Raw genomic sequence first — 24,393 nt, forward strand, 5'->3', positions numbered from 1 at the left:
GAATATTCATGCATGTTATGTTCTAAAGGAACTTTAATTCCTTGTTCATTTGTGCCACAACCATTTCCACTATAGCCACTCTTAGCCAAAATGTGAAAAACCACGACCATAACGATTAGCCATTTCAGAAAGAAAAGGTGGTTTTTCATAAGACAAAGAATCAAATTCTTCAGAATTAGAGGTGTGAGGAGAAGAAGTTTGAGAAGCGGCCACAAAATTATTGCTCATAGGTTCAGGTAAGACTGATTGATCTCTAGTTTCTTCCTTCTCTTTAACTTTAAGCTCTCTAGGAGGAACCCTATACTCACCTACAAAGGTGGGATTAAAATCAAGAGATCCCCAATTGTCTTCTGCGAAAACCTTCTCAGGATCAAAAGCCTTTTCATGTGTAGATTCAAGTTGAGAAGAATCTTCTTTAGGAACTTTAGACTCATCCAAAGAATTTTGATTATCAGAGGGTGATGATTCATCCATAGGTATCTTGTTTAACGAGTCATCACTAGAAGAGGAAGGCTTAGAAGAACTCCCTTTGGAAGTAGATGTTTGCAAACAAGCTTGAAAATTAGTATCACCTATCAAGGTATATGTCTTATTATTATAAATAAATTTAACTTGTCTATGCAATGTAGAGGGGACAGCTTGCATACTGTGAATCCAAGGTCTCCCTAATAACAAGTTGTACGTTAGATTTCCCGACATAACATGGATAGGAGTAGGCAAAGTAACAGGTCCCACTGTGATGGGTAAGGTGATGATACCTAATGAAGACTTAGCCACATTATCAAAGCCTCGAATGGGATGAGAGTCAGGCTCAATAAGGGATGTATCCACATTCATCTTATGCAATAGATTAATGCTACACACGTTAAGGCCAGAACCATTATCTACTAGTGTTCGTCTTATAGCGGTGTCATTTATGATAACCACAATCATCAAGGGATCATATTGATGTTGAATATCACTAGTAGGCAACTCATCTTGAGTAAACACAATTTGGGCTTTAGGATTCATCACAGAGTTAACCAAAGACACTATATTACTAGATGTATTAGGTGGAGGAACATTCAAATCTTTCAAGGCATCTTGTAACATTCCATGATGAGTGGAAGAAGTTTGGATCAAATCCCAAAGGGATATCTTAGCAGGAGTAGTTTTAAGTTGTTCTATGAGATCATAGTCCTTACTAAGCATTTGTGAAATACGAGGAGCTTGAGGAAGAATAGGTTGGGAAGGAGGAAGTGAAGTTGGGATAACTGGAGGAGGATTAGGTTGCCTATTATTTCTTGTGTTATAGGTACGAGCAACCGCATTATAACTCTCTCTAGTCAATTGCTTAGCATACTCATAAGGGCTCTTAGTAGAATAACCTCCTTACACAGTAATAATAGGTTTTTTAGGAGTGCAAAAAGAATCATTAGCATAACCACCTTGAACCACTAAGATAGGCTTATTTAAAGGTTGAGAATTTTGAGAAGGACAAGCACCTTGGATAGTGAAGAGAGGTTTGTTAGGTGTTTCATTCACATGTATCAAATTGATTGAGGATGGTTTAGGGGAATAAACAAAAGTGTTGGAAGAATTATTGATAGTCTTCTCTTGCACTAAAATCTCATCATGGATTAAATCAATTTTAGGAGAGAGACAAGGGGTAGGCATTGATGTTCTAGTGGGAAGAGTAATACTAGGAAAGGTCATATCATCCTCTATCATCAAAGGATCTACTTGGGGAATAAACTCTCTAGGAGAAGGATCAACATTACTCTCTAAAGTCTCACTTTTGAGAGGGAGATCTTTGAAAGAGATGTTAACCATCTTGTTTTGAACTAGGGTATCCTTATGAGTAGAACCAAGTTGAGGAGAGGGAGATGTTTTATTTTTAGAGGGAGAATAATTGAGATTCAAGGAAGGTGAGAAAATATCAAGGGAGTTTTCAATCTTGATGTCATCCCCTTTGGCTAGGGTTCTCTCATGGGGAAGAGAATAATCTACACCTTCTTCTAATGGTTCATCCCAAATAGTGAAGTTGTTGAAAGGAATGTTTGAAGTATTGTCAATTTCGGGAGAGGAGATAACGTTGTTTATTAATTCCTCATTCTTGGGAGGGAGAGCATCAATAGATGTGTTAAACTCATCCTCTTTCCTCAAAATATATTCAATATGATCTTTAGGGGAGAGAGAATTAAGGAAATTGCTTATTATTTCATCTTCTTTCTCTAAGGGATGCTTATGGGTAAGACAAACTTTAGGAGAAGGGTAAGCATTTATCATTAATTCATCATCTCTAGTGGGAATTTTGTTGGAAAAGGAAATGCCATTACTAGGAAATGTAGGGATAATATCATCTTCCTGCACAAAAGGATCCTCATGAAGGGAGTGTTTTTTAGGAGGAACATGAACGTATTTCTCCAAAGATTCATGCTTAGGAAGAAGATCTTTGAAAGAAGTGTTCATAACCTCTTGTTGCACTAACATGCCCCCATTGGAAGGACCCACTTTAAGAGAAAATAAGTCAATGTCCATTAATATCTTTTCACTTAGAGAGGCATCATGTAGGGAAGGTGAAGTAACATTAAGAAAGGTGTTTATGATATCATTCTCTTCCTCTAGGATAGCTAAATAGGAAGGGCACATTTTAGGAGAATTGTCAAGATCACTCTTAAAGTCTTCATCCTTAGAGCATGGGTGAGTCTCAAAGGGATTGGTAGCAACTCTTTTAGGCACTAAAATGTTGTTATAGATGAGGGGAGGTTCTTTAGGAGAAGGAAAAATTGAAACAAGGGATGCTAACCCATTATCATATCTATGAAATGAATGCATCATGACAACAATTTTCCTTTTTCAAATGATAACACATGCAAAATAGAAGGAAATGTTTAATTTTAACCAATGCAAGCACTTAGAATGTAGATTTAGAAAATGAAATTTACGATTCAAATGAGTTCCTAAATCAGATTTGAAATTATTGATCCCAATTAAGCTATCCACAAGTTCAACTTTGAATTGAAAAATTAGGGTTTTAGCAAAAATTTCCTCTAAATTTTTGAATCTTGAAAGAAATTAGAACTTGTAAATGCAAATTTGAATTTTGAAATAGCATAAACACTCAAATTTAAAAACATAAATCAGAATTAGAGAAGATTGGAGTTCACGTCGGGTTCACCAAAATGTGTGGGGGAAAAAGTGACACTAAGCAAACATGCCCTAATCTCACTTTCAATCACACACTTGTGGAATACGAAAGAGCCTAGAGGTATCACACAATTGGCTACTTCTTTTTGTGGAAGAGAGATCCACGGGCTACCTATTAGGATTTCTATTCCTTTGTTGCAAATGATAGATAAAATGATGCAAGTTCAATTCCCAACCCCAAAGTGCAAGTATGAACTAATAACAAGATTGCAGAATTGAACTTAAACTATGGAAAGCTATAAACACAAGAATAAGACAAGAATGAAAATGCATACCCGGAGTCAAAATCTGAGTGAAAATGTTTGGGATGGGGGCGTGGGCGCCACTGTCCTGATTCTGCCCCTGAAACTGCTCTGGAAACTGCTGTTTTGCAACCCAGAAAGCTGTCAAAAATGCTGAAAACTGCTGTCTGTCAGGAGGACTAGGGTGCCCAGCGCCCCTGTCCTGGCAGGACCAGGACACCCCACGCCCCTGTCCTGGTCTTTTGCTCTGCAATTTGGTGTGTGGTCCCGTCTCCGTCTGCTTCTTTCGGATCTGCAACTTGCGGTGTCGTCTGAATCCCAAAATCTGCACTTATATCTGAAAAGGTGTTGTGGGCGGCTATATAGGGTTTTGCCTTAGTCAAACCCCCGCTTTGGTGATTTCCACCTGCACGAATAGCCAAGTTGTATTGTAAAAGTAATGTGTGTGCAGACCTTGTGTGTGTGCAAGATCCTAAAATGAAAGTAAGCAAGCTAGAGCAACCTAGAAAGTAAACCCTAATTGCTTGTAAATGATAATGTAAATGCTCCAAATCAAGATGCAAAGTGATCTAAAGCATGAATACATATGATATAATGAGGCTTATGCAAAGACATGAAAACAACATGAAATCATACCCAACCCCAAGGGAGGGGTACAAGCCAATCTTCAGTCGGTGATCCCCTATTGCTCTTCAATGCCTTCAAAGCCCTAAATGGATGAATGAAATTGATGAATGCTTGATGGATGGATGTTGAATGTTGTTGAAGTCTTCAAAGATCTTCTCTTTCGCTGCATAGAAGGTCCTTGAAACCAAAATTCGTATCCTTTCAAATGAAGAAAGAGAGCTCTTATATATGAAACCCTAGGTCTTAATTTCAACTTTAGGCCGACCTAGAGATTGAATATCCCGCCAATTTCTTGGGGTTAAGCTTTATTTTATGATTGGATCGCGCTCCTAAAATTTCAGGAAAAATGTCCGAGACCATGTGCACGCCGGGCGCCATGGTCCTCTCCGGGTGCCATGGTCCCGACAACTTTTCACCAAATTTTCAGGGCCGTCGGATATGGTGATTTTAGAGAGAATCCCGAAGTTACAGGTGATTTCGAGATGTTTTGACCCCCGAAATTAAGCCCCCAAGCTCAGAATAGGGCCTAATTAGGGTTTTTGATTAGATGATGTATTGGAGGAATAAAATGAAAAGGGGCACGCTTTAATGAAAGGGGCCCAACTTTATGATATGGGAGATGATAAAATAAGACCTTAGATCTAATTCACTTGGTTAATTAAGTGCTAAAGGGGAAATGCAATGCAAAATGCAAAATGCGCCAAGGCGGGTGCTAAACTAGGTGTGAAATTGTACTGCTTTAGCAAGTGCGTACAATTTACGACGCTACACCTACAATGAGAATGGACCTTCAGAGAAAGTTGGTTCTTATGAATTTTTCACCTAAATCGACTTTTATAGACGAAAAGGAAAAGAGGAAAACATGAAATGAAACTCTACTTCCTAATGTGATACACCAAATTGATAATTTGAAATTTGGACAACTGACTAACACACAAAATAACCAGTAATAAAAAGGATGTTTTCTCACAACGAGAGACTAATTATATCATTGACACAACTTATAACCTGCGAATAAGTATACATTCCTGCATAAAGGTCCTAATAGAGACACAATCACAAGGACACAAATTCATCACATGAAACTATGTCCTTCATCAAACACACAATATCAAGAAATCTGAGTAGGCAAATGCTCTATTACTGTAAAAAAAAAAAGTGTTACAATGTTGTCAAACTTTGAAACTGAGTTACAAGCTCATCAATTTCTACAAAAGAACTTTGAAAAATTACAAGTTGCAAGAAATGAACTAGCAAGAGCTCTCTCCAGTAATGAAAACTCGGAGACATTTATGCTTTCCCAAAGCAATGTATGAAAATAGGACTCTACCTCCTTTGGTCATGCATACTCAAAAAGATTATTTTTAGGTCCTTAAACAACTCTAAAAAAGCACGTGCTTGAGCAAAAAGTCAAGCCTCATCATCCTTTATCATAAAGGCTCTTAAAAACGCATTAAATGGTCCCTAAATTGATTCAAACAAGGCATGTATTCCCTCCACATGTTTGTCCACCTATACAACCACCCCTATATACTTGAGTCTCCCTCATAAATGTAATAATATCTATTGACTTATCAATAAATATAAATAAGAAAAATATTTAATAAAGTGATTTATTAATTACCACTTTAAAAAATATTCATCTTATTTCATTTACACTTACACCCATGTTATTATTTGCTCCATAAATAATACTTATTAAGTGATTTATAATTCTTCACTTAATAAATATTAGTTACATTGATAATATTCATTAATTGATGAATTATAAATCACTTAATGAGTATTAAACATTCATGAAAGAGATGCACAGTAAAAACATATCTTACACCCTAATGTCCATAGAAGTATTAGTAAGGAAAGAGAAATGTTAAAAGAAAGGCAAAAATGCCTAAGTGTAAATGATGAAATAGGGTAAAAGAAACCCTAAATTTACATCGCAGACACCTATTCATTCTTTCATTTTGTTATTTTCACCTTGTTGGGTGCTGCCATGTTCTTTTACATTCGAGGGTTTTCTTGAGGAATTTTTGGACAGAGAGTTTGATGCATCTTCAACTCATCATCTGGCCGCTTCGGGTAAACTTTTCCTTCATACATAGCAACTCAGTTTTGGGATTGCTTCACGACTGCAAAAAACATGAGCACCATTCTCTGTTTCAATGTATACTGTGCATAAAATATCATCCTTTGAACTTCATTCTTATTTTGAAATAGAGATACTATGAGTATCATTCTATGTTTTTTTCTACGTTCGACTTCTGTTTTTCATCAACAATATGAACACTTCCTGTGAATTTTCTTTGCTGCATTTTGAGGATACATTCTCAGGCCATGAGACAGGCCATGGCTTGAAACCCTTACACCTTTATCTCTAATTTTTGAAGTAACTATACAGGCTCGACAGTGGCTTCTCATTATTCTCTCTATCTGTATTGAAGGCACTGTGATAATGTAGGGGTTAAAACCACATGTTTCTTTTCTCACTAAGCATACATTGTGCAGGTTGTGGCTTGATCTAAGTTTCATTGTTGGCTTCACTTTGCATTATTCCTTTTATGCATGGTGAATATCCCTTGCAATTGTTAATTGACACCATGTGACCTCTATCTCTTATTTTCCATCACTGTCATGGATTGGTTTAGTAGGACTATGTTTGGCCCTTCCAAGATAGTCTAAACTTCATCTTCCAATACAAGCTCTATATTTTCATGGTACTGCAAACTCAATGATTTTTGATTCCATCTCTACTGTAGCACTGTTCTTTGATATGAAAATGATTGCCATTGTAATTTGCAGGATAAAATTATTACACCCTTATTTATTGATTCTGCATCTCATGAATGTTTTATGAGATTGTTCAAACATAGCTCTTTGTAAAAACTGCAACACCTTTAGTCTTCTTGTTATTTTGAAGCTTTATGACTCTCTGTAGCTGTCATTCAAACTTGGTAGTGATTGCCTCAAAGGTTATTGTGTTTGCTTTCTTCTCTGTTACCCTGTCAATCTAAAACAATGTCATTGTTTTATTACACTCTTTCTATTGATGCACTGTTCTTTACTATTGCAGTGGCACTTGGATGTCTTATTATTGTGTGTCACTATATTCTTCGAGTGTTCTTCGTATTTGAGGCTTCATGAAGGCTTTAATTTGCCATTTCATGATTTCAACATTCTATGTTTTTCATGAGTGCTCATCACAAAAGCTTTGAGACTATGTTTTGGAGTGTGGTTCTCAATCATTGTCTTCATTTTCACTGGCAACTAATTGCCATTATTTCCATAAGCTGTAACAAGATAGCATACATTAATGATTTTACTCTCCTGATTTGTGCTAAGATATATGAGCTTTTTTGAAATATAATGAGGTTATTATTATGCTTGAAGCTATTTATAAACACTAGTTCACTCATAGCTGTCATGAATTTTAAGGATCGTTTTCAGCTCTTACACTATCACTAAACTGTTACACCAATTTGGAACTGTAAAAGGATGCCTTCATGGGAACTCAATAGTTGTGGGAACTCTATGTCTTTGATCTCATAACTCATGATTTGGCCTTGGATATTCTATTTGCTCATGATCACTGCTTTATCCCTATGATAAAATATCTTTCGGTGAATGACTGTAATACTTCCTTGTTACTCAGAGTCCTTTTTTCTAAACAAGTTGTGCTCATTGTTTAACATTGTCTATATCACTGTCATCTGAGAGTATCATTGTATGGCTTTCCTTATGTTAGTATGGTTCCATTGGGCACAAACTCATTATCTATAACAATGATCTCATTGGCTTACTGTTGTGAATGATGAGTTCCTACTCGATGAAGCCATAGTGACATAAAAGCATGTTGGACTCAACCCTTGCGAGAGCCTCATTTTACTCCACATGCTATGATATCTGACATACCAATGTAGACTGTAAAGTATTCCAATAAGGAATATCATACCTGTACCTGCATAGTGAAGAAACATGTTAGATAAAACAATGAAGTTTCAATTGTAAAGGATGTTGATGATGCTTCCCTACTTTTCTTTGATAAATGAGATGACTACATAACTTATTTGGTGCTTTATGAGAATAATTATTCATTTGCCAATGTTACATATGAGCTAATTAGGTATCTTGAACTCTAACACCAATTTTTCATCTCTCGCAGACACTTCTGGAGCAGTAGAGCGTGAAGACAAGCGATAACCCAACCTCAGGGATTTGTCATTCAAGCAATGATGGATCCTTACTCCTTTTATATGCTTTCTTCTGTAAATGTATAGTTTCTTTTCATAATGCATAGAATCAGTTACTCCCACGACTTGTGTGGGACACTATGCTTTTGATATTTATGAATTAAAAAAACAATTTCTTAATGCAAGGTTGTATACTTTTATTTTCTTGAAAGAACATTTGCATTGAATCTATTGCTTCAGTTGATAGCATTTCTTATATGTATGAACACTTAGCATAATCAGATACGTACTTTCAATTTTTTTCAATGTAGATGCTATTCCAACTCTACCTGATTGAACTAGAAGCAAAATTAGATAACAATTATAATAGTTTCTACTTGTTCTATTGAAATGAGATGATATTAATATCTACTTATTTATTATAAAACATAAAATCATATGAATTAAAAATATATTATTATTTTTAAATAAAATAACATAATTAAATTAGACATTTCAATTTCAATATAATATCTCTTTGCATCTTTTATATAGATTACATTTAATATATATATACTAATATATAAAAACATCCTAATCAAAACAAACTCAAAACACAACTAATGAAAAGCATGGTATCCTATTTTGCCATTACACTCCTACAAATTTGAATTAAATAGACGATGGAGAAATATGTTCGAAAGCAGCTGCCTTTTCACCCGGGAAGTAGAAAAGCGGCGGGAAATATTTAAAACAAGTTTTACGAGAGCAAAGTGAAGAGTTCGGCCATTGATGCTGCAACACCCTTTCTTACACGACGAAGAATCCGTCTTCTAGCATGAAGAAGGCAGTAACACCCTGTTGCATCATCGACACCAATCAACTTCGGAGGGGGAGCTCTCTGGTCGCAGGCTCAACTTCCGGAAGAAGGTCTTCGCTCGCTATTTCAAAGCAGATCAGAACTGACACAAGGCCAATACACGACAGACGTTATCAGGCAGCCATGATCAGATCTGTAAACTCGTACCTTCACTCTCACGGTTCTTCTTCCTCATTGTCGCCAAAAAACCTCCCCTCAGGCAAAGACGTGAAGGACATAATAACCTTTATGGTCCATCAGATGGACCCTGCGTGGGAGCTGGACAAGCTGGAGGATGACGTGCCATTTCTGTTCAGGCAGTACTGCTACCCATTTCAGATCAACAAGAGCGCTTTACATGCCGCGGGAAGCCCGCATTCGTGGCCAGCCCTTCTAGCGGCTCTGTCATGGTTTGTGCAGCTTTTAAATTACAAGGAAAAAGTAGAAGAAGAAGGGGAAAATAATGCAGATAACGTGGCAGATTTCCTGGAAAAGAGCTACGCATACTTTTTGCGAGGGGACGACAATGCCGCAGAAATTTTGGAACAGCAGTATACTGCTCATGTGGAGGAAGAACGCTTGCTTATATCTCAACGAACTACGGCTGCGGAAACTCTAGTTCGCGAGTTGGAGGTCAAGATTAAGGGTTTGAAGACGGGGACGCTGCTAATTGAAGAACTGAACCAAAAAAAGGCTCTAATTGCTGAAGATGTGAATAAGTTTCATTTAATTATCGACAACTTGTCCTCGAAGAAGGATACTCTAGAGAAGCGTTTGGCGGAACAGAGGCAGGAATTGGAGGACAACATTGTGCAGATTGAACAATCTAGGAAAGAAAATGAGGAATTAAAGCAGCAGGTGGGTTCGCAGGATGTAAATATTAGGGATTATCAGAAAATGAAAAGAGAATATCAGATTATTGAAGCTGACATCAGAATCGCGGAGGAATCCAGGAATCATTGGGAAGAAAAGGCCTGGGAACTGGAGGTCTCAGCCAGTAAAAAGTTGAAGGAGCTAGAGTGGGCAATTGATCGGTACAATCAGGACATTGTCAGGTAGGTCACTTCCTTTAAAAAAAAATATAAAAAATTCTATTGTAGGTAACCTTAGTCTTAATATTCTTGATGTCGGTGAGCGCTGGATATTCTACTAGCTTGAGAAGTTGCTGTTGGTCTTAGTAATGACTAATGACTAATATTTAGTGGAGCTTAAAATCTTGCCAGGGTGAGAATTTTAAGGGAAAATTTGTACATCATCGATTCTGAAGCTCTGTTCCGGCATATCTGTGCCACAGATTGGATGCAATTTTACCACTAGACAGCCTAGCCTGTTCTTAATTTTTCCTGCAAAGTATCTCGCCGGTTGTTTACACTGCCTTGGGGATTTGCCTAGGCATTGTCAGGTTGATCATTCTCATTGTTGTTTTACATAAAGATGCCTTGATTGTAGATCTAGGAATGTCAGATAGCTAATTTTTTCGCAGGTTTGAACATGCTGCTATCCTTGGTAATTGATTAATAGGGGAGATTTTAAATTTGAGGTGAAGAAAATGTAGAGGGAAACATCGAACTTATCACAGATTTTGGAGCATGTCTGCAACATCCACCCTAATTTGGTGTAATGTATTTTGCAATGCCATTGATATCAGATACAGAAAACGAATTCCTCAGGCATATTCTTTATAATGCATCGAGTCAAATCCTCTGAACTACATTTCCTTTCCACATTAAGATATAACAGTTAACTTGAGAAGAGGAAGAGGAATTACATGGAGGGCGTATTTGCCATTTTCAATTGCTTCCACTAATAAAAATGTGATTATTCAAGCCATACAGCATGACCGCTGAGGGGAGATTTTTTTAAATTTGTTTTTAGTATTATATCTGATGGTGTGAAAAGGGGCAAGTGCCAGATTGTTGTTCCTCCAGACCTCTCTGCACTCTTAAATGCGCTTGCTGCGATATGATTGAAATTTAAATTACAAACTATCAAGTATGTCTCACAGTGAATGCTATTTGCTTCAAAATTTGTGTTCTTTTCAATTGTTCTCTTGAAGCTAGTCACCTAGCTAGAGATCTGCATTTGCTAAGCTACACAAACCGTGAAGACTCAGGTACCCGTTTCCTTTCATGAAGCCAGATCTACAGTTTTTGTTTCGCTCTTTTTTTTAGCATGAGTGCTTTTTAAGCTTAACGGTCTTTAATGTTTGGGAGGCCAAAGTTAGTCTCAGTTTTCACTTGTTTACTAAGTGAACAATACGTATATTTTAATCCTGTAAATTTTTAAATTGTACAGGCGTTGTGATGCAAACAAAAGGAAAAGGTTATCCTGCAGAAGAAAGAAAAGTAAAATCCTATTCATCAATGCTATGCTATAAAGAGTTAGACTTAGAAAGCCAACATTCATAGTCAGGTAATAATTGCTATATTTAGGATTTTTTTTTTTTTGATAAGTACCATCTTTATGGGGATAGCTCCTTTTATTGATCAAAACACAGATTACATAGTTTATACTTCTAATCCCTTCCACCAAACATTCTAAGGCCACTACTATGCTCTAACCTACAACAACTTTACAAATAGCACTTTATTCCGATTACATGAGGCCGACACAGACACACTACCATATATCCAGACCTGATTACATAAGACCGATACTGACACAATACCTCTCTTACTATCTACAAGTCTGTCACTACACATCATGTGTCCATATGACAGATCTACTTTCCTAGATATGATGTAGGATTGTGCCCAGCCACACACCAAAATTCACCACCCTCGTCGTTGATGCATCAGATAGCCAATTGTTTCCAGATTCTAACATCCTTTGAAATGGTTCCATGTCTCTGTTTATCACTCCAATCCTGAATACCTCCCATGCTTCATGAATGAAATTCTTCTTTCTTTCTTCCGCAGCCTTAGCCTGAACTCTATCCTCATCCTTTGAGTCCGACTCTTCTCCATATTCTGAAGAGATGAAATTTGCTGTGTTGAAATAAAGTCCCAAATTGCTCACCCATTCCTCAGAGTCCAACTCCATTATTGCATTACCCACCGCCTCCCCATCCACCAAAATGTCAACCAAAGGGCAAAGGATAGCTTCATACACCATGCCATCACACCAATGCCTTCCTCCTCCCAAGGATGATACCGCTATTCTCCTAATAGCCTCATAGCCTCCATCTGTAATGTTGAACAGTCTTCTACACTGTTCTGTAGGGTCTCATCCCTGCACATATCCCTATCCGATGCCTTCACGTGAAGCCTCACTTTTGTCTTGCCGAAGTATCTCGAGGCAATCATCATGGAGTTTAGATTCATCATTCATTACTGTATTCAACTGGGCCCAAATACCTTGGTTAGCTAACCAATCCGCCATACGATTACCTTCACGATACGTATGAACCAACTTGTAATCTGGGATTCGATATAGCAATTCTTCTATCCTTTTCAATCCGTATTGTAGTTTCCAACTCTGAAATTTTAATCTGATGACTCCATTAATGATTACTTGGGAGTCTCCTTCCACAATAATCTTTTTCATACCCCAATTCACACACTCATCTAATCCAGCTTCCAACGCTTTTAACTCAGCTTCATTGTTGGACGCTCTCCCCATGTAACTTGAGATCCCATACAACATTCTGCCCTGATCATCCCTTAATATCGCACCATATCCTGCTTTCCCTGGGTTCCCTTTGCTTGCTCCATCGAAATTTAATTTCATCCATCCTTCCGGAGGAGCCTTCCAATGAGCCCCTAGTCTATCTGCCTTCCTTGGTATGATTGTGCAGTTTCCTTTATCTTTCAACTCTCATAAGGTTTCCACTTTTCTATCCCATTTAGTATATGCCAATATCCTTTTGTTCATTGTTTTCCCTGAAACTACCTCTTCTATTGCCCTCTTCAATCCACTTATAATACCTTCTAATGTTCTCTCCTCATCCTTAAATATCCTGTGATTTCGTTCTTTCCAAATATGCCAAACTAGCATAGAGGGGCCCACCAACCATAGATCTCCCCATTTAGATAGCCTCCCAACTGTCGGCCAAGTCAATAAGAATTCCAGTAGATTGATATTTCTGACTGTACTCCACATCAGCATGCCAAACAACCAATCCTAACATTCCTTCACCACTGGACACCAATATAAGAGATGATTGGAGCTCTCCTCATCCATCTTGCACATCGGACACATACTTGCTCCTGCAATCCCGATAGATTTTAACCTATCTCCTGTCAATATCCTACCATGAAGAGCAATCCAAAGAAACACGCCTGCTTTAGGAAGGATCTTTTTGTTCCAACATAATTTCATTGGCCAAGATTTATCCACCATCTTGTGTCTCTGAATGGAATAGCCCAAACTCACTTTGTAACTACCAGATTTGGCCGCGCACCACAAGAGTTCGTCCGGTTCCCTGTGAAAATCACCCTTCTCTGATTTAGAATATCTTTGATTCTATTAGACAATTCCACATTTTCTACCTCTATTGATTTCCATTTGACTCGGCCAAAATCAGGCGCAGACCTATCCATATAGTCTGCAAAATATAATCTCATTTCTCCTTCAATCGTAGCTATATTTAGGATTCATTAAACTGGAAATGATTTCAAAATACAGCAGGCTTGACAATTGTTTTGCCTGCCAATATATTTCTTCTACAACACCTTCATGGTAATCCTTTCCTATGTCTATTTTTTTATCCCAAAGAACTATCTAGAATATCTCTTTCAAGCTTAGGCCCGTTAATGGGCTTCCGAGGGTTAATCCTCCAAGTCAACCAAACCTTAAAGATTACTGGTCCTCGCTAGAAAATGGTTGGATTAAGATTGATTTTGATGGTGCAGCAAGAGGGAATCCGGGCCCCTAGGGTGCGGGCTGCATTGCGAGAGATTGCCACGGAAAAATCATTGCTACTGCATGTCAAAGACTTGAGTAGGTTCTAACAATGAAGTGGAGGTGAAAGCGGCACTCCTAGCAGTGCAATTGGCAAAGAGCTTGAGGGCAAAGAGAATGCACCTTGAGGGAGACTCCCAAATAATCATGCACGCAATCCTTAGGGTTAAGGCAGACAACTGGAAGCTTGATAGAGATATCCTAAGCATCAAGAACGATCTAGGCACCATACGAGAATTCGAAGTCTCTCATGTCAGGAGAGAAGGCAATCAAGAGGCAGATAGGTGTGCTAAGCAAGCTTTTGATCTTGATGAAGGTGAAATCGATTTGAAATTAGTTCAATGATCTGCCATTTTGATTTTCATATTTGAACCCCCACTAGCCGTTAGCTTGGACCTTTAGTGGCAATGGTTGAGGTGACTTTCCCACATGCCAATGTGGAGTGGATGCATGAAAGTAGTGGCGTGGGAGAAGATTGAATGCATGTCAGGTGAGTTAATGTTGAAGGCAGGTGAACGACATTCGAAAGTTTCAAATCTTTCTAGAATGAGTGTAGTGCATTTTACTTCCTATGCCAAGTGTTGTTTAGATGAGGTGGCGGTGGATTTTTCAGCTCTTGTACTAATACAGGACGTACTTGAGGTGGTAAGGAATTTTTTTCCAGCTATCAAAGTGCCAGGATAATTAATGAGTTCAAATTCTTGATGGTTTGAAGCATGCTGGTTTTTGGCATGTGGAGCAAGACATACTATAATTGGAGTTATTGTCTTGGGGTTCTGAACTCACATTGTGGGCATTTATAGAAGGTGTGGTTTGGGTCTCTACGCAGTGTGTGAAGGGAGAAAATACAGTTTGAAAGGAATCTTTTCGCAGTGCACAATGGAAACAAAATTTCTCATTGCGTGCGGCGAGGCCGATGGTGGCATTTTGGGCCCTTGTGTCGAACGAATTTTTAACAAACGTTTGCAAAATTACAAAGAAGACTTTCCTAACGTGGGTAAAAATCGTCTCTGGGGAAGAGTTTTCGGTACAGAATGAATGCAGATATCGCATCCCTATTCCTGGCACGGTGTTTGGAGTTGGAAACTAAAGAGGTGGCGATGTGGATTTTCACCAATTGCGTGTATGAAGAATGGTGTGGGGGGTTGGAAATTATCCTGGGGATGTCAGGAGATGGCAAGGGCTTTGTAAGTCCGGGTGGCAAATGGCTACAGGTGAGTGAGTTCACCCCTCCCCTGCAGCCTTACTTCTTATGGAGCACAAATAGCAATAAAGAAGTAAGAAGAGCCACTACTAGAATAGGTATGGATGGGGTGAAGGCCTTTCTGAAATCCCTGGAAGTGCAGGCCATTCAAGATGAATTGTTGAAGTGGGGGCCCTATGAGAAGCAAAAAATTTCAAAATCTTCTGCCCGTTCCCTGAAGTGAAAGGAGGAAGACCAAGGGGTTTGACGAATAAGAGGCGGGAGTGTACACTGTGTATTGGCGAACCGTCGACCCAAGGTGAAGAAGTTGGTGCCTTGGTAGTTGTAGTAGAATGGGTGCCACTGTCAAATGACAAAGGAAAAGCTATTATGGTCTGAGTTGTCGTAGGTTGTCTGTTTTTTAGGTATGTTAGCAATATGGTTTAACTGTTCCATTGTTTTGGTCTGGGGTTATCTGCACAGTATGCTTTGTATGGGGTTGTCAATGGGTTTATTGGACTGCTAGATAGGAACTATGAATTTTGATGGAGAACATGTACCTGTTTTTTATAATCAATAATATAAAATACTTATAGATCAAAACAAAATTCTCTTTCAAGCTATTCTTTTAAAATTGACATTTTATTTTTAATGCGAAGTACCTGCATTGTGAAGCCAACCTCCAAAATTACTCGAACAAGCCACAATGAGAAATATACATATAATATTTACAAATCTCAATATTTTTTAATTAATAAGAAATTAATTAAGTACTCCCAAATTCCTACAGTATGGTGTACTTGGGTTCCACAAAGAGCAGGCTGCATCATCCTCCCCTGATTAAAAGGGTTCTGAACCTCTTGGTTCAATGATATTATTCTTGCTATGCTGAGTAATTCTTCTTCTATCACCCAATAATTATAAGTCTGGAAGGCCTTTCCATTTCAAAAAATGCATTGGATACTCCTCAGTCCTCTTGCAAGTGAGTTTTGTGTCTGATACTTGTTCAATTTCCTCCCTTTTTTTCTTTTTCTTGGATGGGTATTTTGTGCAATTCTCATGGATAAACAATTGCTGCACTTTCCACACCATCTTAGAATGGATGAATGTCAGCAACATTGAAAATAGAACTGGTGCCAAAGTGTTTAGGTAACTCAATTACATAGGCATCATCACCAAGCTTTTTAAGATTTAACAAGAGCAAATATTCTAGGGCTTAAGTTTTTTGTAGTTGCCTTGAAGGTATCTCTATTTCTATAAATGCACCATAATCAACTCCCTATTTTGAAAATTTCTTTCCCTTCAATATCTTATCAAATGTTGTTTATATTGCTCATTCATGGACCACAATTTTGTCCCCCATCTTTTGACATACCTCATGAATGTGATTAGTCAAAACTCTCAACATCACAACTAATGGAAGTGTTCACAGGTAAATCAAGCAAGTTCACTGCTCCTTTGGATTTTTGTCATAAGCTATATGTATAGTAGATTTACTTGTAGATCTATTACTCATGGAGTTTATGCAAATTTGGCATGTGGTGAAAATTGATCCACTTCTTTGGATTTCTGCCATCAAATTTTGCAACAGAATTCCCAAGCTTCAAGTTACTACTTTTGTTTGCTCACCTTTTTGGGGATAGTGTTGAAAATTAAATTGTAGCCTATTGTACAACTCCCTCCATAGGGTCCTTTAAAAGCGAATTAGAAATCTAGTATGCTAGTCACTGCTAATGATCTTATTGAATCCATGCAAGCACACAATTTCTTTGAAAAACAAATCAGCAATTTTACTTGCATTGCATAGTGTTTATGCAAAAATGAAAATGGGCGATTTTAGAAAATTTGTTGACAACCACAAAGATAAGAGTTATTGCTTCTCTAAGCATGTGGTGGTCCTAGCACAAAATCCATTGAAATATCCATCCATAAACAACAATATCAACCTTGGATCTGATATATCCATGACCAAAACAAACAATCTTTGAAAATCAGCAATGTAGGTGTCCATTAAACCCCATTGTTTTAACTTAGGTAACTCCTTAAAATGTAGTTCAGGATCCTTCTTATCAAATCTGTTTATAAGCCTCTCAATGAACTCTGCATAAGATGGAATCTGAGCGTTCTCCATTGTGATCATCCCATGATGCAACCATCTAAGGGTATAGCAATATATTTTATGGCTTCTTCCTCAGGCATGGGGTTAAACTGGAAGTAAGTATCTACCTCTTGAATCCATACTCTTATCATAATCTTATCGGATCCATCAGAGAAAGGAAGGCTAAGTTTTCCAATCTTCCTCCACAAGTCATTGTTATGATCTCTATTTTCCCTATTAGGAATATGCTTCATTCTGAGATCCAGATAATCTTGAAGAGATATATCATGCTGAAATTTTGGGCCTGTATCCACCCAAGTCTTGTCTGAACTGATCTTTCAAATGAGTTAATGAGGGCTCATTTCCAGCTTGTGGTTGGGTTCTAGGTGGAAAGATTGGCATCAAAGGTCTAGAATTAACTGCTCCAATATGCTGATTTGTTGTCTTGTTATTCATCGAATTGTCATTGTGATCATTATTTCCTCAATTGCTTCCACCATTGCTATTGTTATTGTTGTTGTCGATCATGTTTTGAGCCAACATTTCCAACAACTGGCCCATGCGCTGATTTCCTGTACACTGTTCCATAATGAAGCTATTTAGGTCTGCTGTAGGATCTCCTCTTGTACCTCTGTCACCCATATTCTCTTCTCTCTGTTCACTACCCACTTGTAATAGAATTTGGTCTATTTGTACCACTGCTTGAAGATGAACCTTGGTGAATTCCCAATATACCAGAAACAGTTTCACTTTTTGAAACTTGAGCAGGCTGCCACTATGGTCTCCTTAGTTCTCTGTTATAATATCTCTGTTCTCTTTCACTGATAGATTGTAATGTCCTCTATTTATAGGCTGCCAATTCCCAAAGATAAACATACATTACTACCTACCATGTTATAGTAATTATGAATTAATGACTAGGGTTGCTCATAGTACAGTTAGACATTGTCCTTATTCAGGCCTAACCTTAATCCCCTTCTAACTTCTAATCCTGGATGGGAGACTTGCTTGTCTAGGGTGCGATGATACCATCTCTCTAATGCAGCCCAGATTACCAGAACCTCAGTTCATTCACCCTTGGCCCCTGCAGCCCAGGTTTTAGGATCATGAGTTCTTTCACGCTTGGGGCTCATCTATCATGAGATGGTTTTACTCCGCTTCTCCCTAACAGCATCACACCACTCCTCAGGAAAAAGGAATTAGAACTGGTTAAGAGCTTGGGACTGTAAATATGTCAATATCTTGTTGTACTATGAATGTATATGAAATTAAGTATGACTGTCATACATATTGCAGTCTATATTAATATTACAATTAAATTCTGCATGAGAACATTATCACACTTCATATATTAAACAAAAATATTAAGCACATCCCCATGCATACCACCAAGAACAAGGATGTTACTGCCTGTAACTTAATAATAGTTATAATCTGATCTGATCAATAGTGACATCACTGGATGCTTTTGATTCCTTTGACCTTTCTTTTATATTTCTCAATGTGAGGGAGAGGTCACACCTCTTCATCATGTATGCCCTTTGGCAAGAGACACCTGCTTTCACCATTAGCACCCTTTGAAAGAGTGCAACTCTTCATTATTTCTGCCCTTTGAAAGGGACACAACCTTTCACAATCAGATTTGCACTTCTTATTTAAATCAGATCTGCACTTCTGATTCCCAAATTATCCCCCTTCAAATGAGTTCTTGTAGTAAGCTACCCTATTCACCCCTTAAATTTTTTCCTTTCCCTTTAATGTCTCAATAGTTTAATACTCCTGGACATTGTCTAACACTTGGCACCTTTACTGAATGCAATCTTCAACATGTCATTTTAACAACTACTTCTCAGGTTTTTCCTTGTGAGAAGCATCAGTTTTGCAAGATGTTAATGTTTGTTGTTGGCAAATGTTTTGCAATTAAACATGTCTATCACAATCCTTTGAAAGCTTGACACATTGCCCAAACAAGGAAAAAACTCAACACATACAACTGAAACCAAATATTTCCATAAATCTGGAGAGATTACAGAGCATAGGTAATTTTTTCTAACTTTCTCATAATGCTGAGATAAATAGTAGCATGGTTGCATCAAATCTGAAATATAACAAGGAATCAGAACAGCTGCTCAAGTTCAACTGAAAAAGTGATTCTCTACAAGCATTGAGGGACTCTTTGATGAAGACCAGCAATCACCATGAACCACTCGAGTAGTCCCAACTCTTGGCACAGGTCTGAACGCTGCACAGTCAGCAAACAGAGGTAAATGGTGGTTCAAAATTGGCTTGTATGCTGAGTTCTGCCCCAAAATATTATATTCTGAGCTCCAGCAATAATCTCCAAGTTCCCACGGCTTCTCCAAAGGGATGGTTAACACATAAGACTGAGAATTAGACTACAATTCTAATGCTCTTATTACCAGCTATATATTAACCCAGTCGTCCAGCTTAAAAAGCTTGGCTAAAGGTGGATGTTAGAATGATTCGATTATATATATATATATATATATATATTGATACTTTGTATCACATCTCAAATGCAAATCGAAAAAGATTTGATGGTTATAACTTATGACTAATATAATCTAATAAAAACTTAAACTGTTATAGGAGCTTTCCTTTTTGTACATGAGATGAGCGTGTTAAAAAATGAATAATAACTTGCTTGCAGCTCGAGTGTTATCATATATATATATATATATATATTTTTTTTTGCATATATATATATATATACATATATTTATGTGTGGATTATAACCTAAAAATTATGGTGAGCATAGCTGGTAAAGAATATTGTAGAATAATACCACTCAGAATTGAGGGTATGCATACCAGAAAAACTCTTATTATGGAGAATTTATCTTCTTATTTTAAGCTGTCTCCGAGTTAACCAAAACAGAAAAATTATTACAGCTGTGAGGTTGATTATACTGAGATTAACTACTCATTGTTTGAGATTGAAGCTAAAACTTAGCTTGGGAAAGATAATGGGCAAGAGCAGAACAATAGTACTCCATAATTCAGATAGGATATCAGTTATTAAAAAAAAATGCACTTAAAATTAGCAATGACAGCAGAGACATATCATGCATGAAACTCATATAAAACTTAAAGAGTACAAGAGAAGCTGGTGGGTCTTAAGCCAATTTATCTTTCCTAATCTAAGGGTTAGTTATATTTTCTATACTTTATGCAATGATTTATGAGAAGGATAAAACAAAAATCTCATATGAGAATTAGTGTTAACTAAAATCATGTAGCACTATTGTGTGGCAATGAGTCTCTATGTGAGTACAAATATGGTCAACTATAAGTTAAAACTTACCTGTTTTAAAACCTATGCCCAACCTTAAGTTGCAGCTGAGAAGGGTGGAACTTTGACTTCACACTTAAGTGTGATTGCATCTACTTAAAAACCTTTGGCCAAGGTGGTGCTCATACCAAGAGCGTCAGTCAGTTCAATAGTCCAGATATACACCTGGTTTTTGGCTTTTGTTTTCCTTTCTCTCCGCTCTTAGGATTTTGAGTGAGTGAGTGGTTGTCTATTTGGGCTAGGGCTAAACCTTAAGGGTTCTTTTTTTGGCATCATTCAAGCTAAGTCCAGTCAAATTTTGGAAAATTGTTAAGTGTCTGCTTGAAGGATTGAGATTGTTGGAATGAGGTAAACCTTTCAGGGGAGTCCAATAGGTCCCAGGTTAGGTCTAGATTGAATAGGGGTTTTTAGGGTAAGGTCCAGTTTGTTTCCAAGTCTGAGCCAGTTAAGCATGGTCAGTGAAGATAGGGAGTCTAGTCGGATAAGTTAAATAGGTAAAGAAATAGATCAAGAGCTTGATAATGCCAAATTCACTCCTGACCCTTGCTGAGGGTCTAGGGCGAAATTCCTTGTAGATTGGTTTTCCTTCACAATTTTGACTAAGTGTTAGCATGTTTGAGGATGAACTTGTGTTTTCTTGCCTGGAGAGGTTTTTGATCAATTTTTGGAAAGTAAGATAATGCCAAATTCGCTCCTGACCCTTGCTAAGGGTCCAGGGCGAAATTCCTTGTAGACTTGTTTTCCTTCACAATTTTGACTAAGTGTTAGCATGTTTGAGGATGAACTTGTGTTTTCTTGCCTGGAGAGGTTTTTGATCAATTTTTGGAAAGTAAGATGATGCTTGAAATAGAAAAGTCGCTCCTGACCCTTGCTGAGGGTCTAGGGCGAACTTCATCCTAAACACAATTTCTTGTTTTTTGATGGATTTGCTAAATGGTTCTTGGCCTTGAAAATGACCTGACTCTGCCTTGTGAAGTGGTTTGGGACTTAAATTTTGAACAGTTTAGCCTAAAATGAGGATTTCGCTCCTGACCCTTGCTGAGGGTCCAGGGCGAAAATGTTGTTTAAGCTTATTTGTCACTGATTTTGGCTAACTTGTTTTGTGCAGGGTCTCCCGGAAGGAGGATTGGACGTCTCTTGAGGCAATTGAAGGTTTGAAGACATGAAAAATGATGAATTTTGGGGACTAAGGGCAAATTCGCTCCTGACCCTTGTTGAGGGCCCAAGGCGAAATTTTGATTTTCCTCATTTTGTAGTGAAAAAAGACCAAGTTTTGAACATGAATGGAAAATGAACAACTCCCTCCACCCGCTTGAAAGAGTTTTAACTTGAAATGATGAAGGACTTTGTTGAAAACCTCAAAATCGCTCCTGACCCTTGCTAAGGGTCCAGGGTGAAAATTCTTATTAGAGTCATTTCTAGCCTTGTTTGGTCAAATTGAGATATCAAAGGTATGATGAATGGTGAAATGAGCACGATGCAGCCTCCAAACTTGTTTGAAGATGAAGAGATGAAGGAGTTTTGCCCAGGAAAGGTAATTTCGCTCCTGACCCTTGCTGAGGGTCCAGAGCAAAATTCTTTATAAACACATTTTTTTTGACCTTTCTGGGGCATGAAAACCTATTCATAGCACAATACAAGATGCCATCTTCCTTAGCAAAGAGGTTTTAGGATGAAAAGTGAAGCATTTTGGTCACAACTGCAAAATTCGCTCCTGACCCTCTCTGAAGGCCCAGGGTGAAATTCTCAAAAACACATTTTTCTTGCAAGGTCAAAATGATTTTTATGATTGGAATGGGTGTGAAAAGGCATGTTTTACCCATTGAAGATAATTTGGATGATTAACAAAAGAGCAATCTAGCTAAATGGGGAAAATCGCTCCTGACCTTTGGAGAGGGTCCAGAGCGAATTTCCAAGGTTCTCTCCTTTTTTTTGTAGAATTAAGACAAAATCTTGCTTGGATAGGAGAAGGATGTGATGTGTTACGCCTTAGAGGTGATTTGAAGCCTAAAGAATGAAGGAATATGCCTAAAACCAAAAAGTCGCTCCTGACCCTTGCTGAGGGTCTAGGGCGAAAATCATAAAACCAATGTATTTCCTTCAAAATTGTGCTAAGGCAAGGTTATACTAAGGTAAAAAAGGCCTTCAAAAACATGATGAATAATGATTTGCCTCTAAAACTTGATGATTCTAAGCTAGGAAAGAAAAAATCGCTCCTGACCCTTACTGAGGGCCCAGGGCGAAAATTTGAAAAACTCTTATTTCACCTTGCAGAAACAAAGCAAATTTGGATGGGGTGAAAGAAGAAGACCTTTGCCTAGCCTTGAAGGGTGGATTCAAGAAAAGTTGATGAAGGAGTAAGCACAAATTTGAAAAATCGCTCCTGACCCTTGCTGAGGGTCCAGGGCGAAAAAAGCCTAAATGCACTTTTCTTCCAAAATTCAAGTGAAATCAAACCCAAACTCCAGTAAAGGATGCCATTTAGAATGCCTAGGTGAAGTTTTGGACTTGCAAAAATGGGATATTCAAGGCCTAATTTGGAAAATCGCTCCTGACCCTTGCTGAGGGTCCAGGGCGAAATTATTGTCAATCTTCATTGAGGCCTTAATCAAACATTGATATTCCTCAAATCCCCCAAAATTGCTAACTTCGAAGCCTTTGGAAAGGATAAATTAAAATCGCATTAATTTAAAAGCATTTTGCATTTAATAAATTAATTTTAAGCCTTGAAAAAATCGAAATTTTACCTTGGAGGCATCTAAAATTAATTTTTTTATATTAAAATTTATTAATAAGCGCTCAAGGCATTATTTTGCCTTTATTTTGCAAGTCGGCCACCCTTTTTTAGAGATTTTATTTATTTTTTCACCTCTTTTTTGCCAAGTCGGCCTTGAAGGGAGTAGGGTGAGCACTCTATATATTGGAGGAGTGTTGCTTCACATTTCAAATCATTCAATCATTCCTTCTAAGTGCGAAATTGAAAAGCAAATTGGAGGAGCGAAATATAGCTTGTTTGGAGCGAATTTCTTCTAAGCGTGGATACTAAGGAGGGTGGAATTTATTCTTTTTTGAAGATTAAGGAGGCGTAATTCATCCAAGAGAGGGCTATGATTTAAACCTTGCCTAGCAAAATCCATTTTTCTTGCATCATTTTCAAAGGTCTTAGAGTTTAGTACTCAAGGAAGGTATGGCGAAATTATCCTAATATCCTTGTTTAAGACTTGATTTTTGGACATTTTTTTAGAAAAGTCTAAGTGTTGATTAGTTAATTAGGAAATGATAACTCTAGATTTATCATAAAGTTTCCTAATTAATATCTTGAATCTTCCTTTTGAGTCTTATTTTCTACCCCTTAATGCTTAAGGACTAATTTTGAAATGTTGTGTAGGTGTCAAGATGGTGACTCCAAAGGCAGGAGCATCTACTAGTCGCCCAGCTCTCATCAAGAAAGATTAGAAGAATGACGAATTGGAGACTAGGATTGTGTCCAAATGGAGTAATATCGGAGACACCAACTTGGGAAACTTCAATGTGAAGAAGTTTCGAGAGGTCCCCTACATTGGCAAGCCATCACCTGTTGCGAAGAAGATAATTGAAAGTGGCATCATCAAGGCGGCAGGTTTCCCTCCAATAGTCAAGTGTCATGAGCTGATGATCGAGTGTGCCCGCCACTATGACTCACAATCAAGGTCGATTGTATCCAAGGAAGGGAACACCTTAGCTTACCTTTTAGAGGAAGCTATAAGTAAAGCTCTTCATCTTCTAGAGCATAAAGATATGATTTACAAAAGCTTAGAAGGAGCTAGGTCAATCT

The 24,393-nt window shown here is 37.7% G+C and overlaps 1 protein-coding gene across 1 annotated transcript in view; it reads left to right on the forward strand.

Moving 5' to 3' along the window:
* The first annotated feature begins 8,915 nt into the window (after positions 1-8,915).
* Positions 8,916-24,393, forward strand: part of LOC131061307 (kinetochore protein NDC80 homolog) — a 166,884-nt gene continuing 151,406 nt past the window's right edge. Inside the window, exon 1 of the mRNA XM_057994920.2 lies at positions 8,916-10,138. Within this exon, the coding sequence (XP_057850903.2) occupies positions 9,063-10,138 (1,076 nt within the window). The 5' untranslated portion in view covers positions 8,916-9,062. The remainder of the gene's footprint in view (positions 10,139-24,393) is intronic.

This window comes from Cryptomeria japonica, chromosome 11, assembly GCF_030272615.1.
Source record: "Cryptomeria japonica chromosome 11, Sugi_1.0, whole genome shotgun sequence".
Lineage (NCBI taxonomy): Eukaryota > Viridiplantae > Streptophyta > Pinopsida > Cupressales > Cupressaceae > Cryptomeria > Cryptomeria japonica.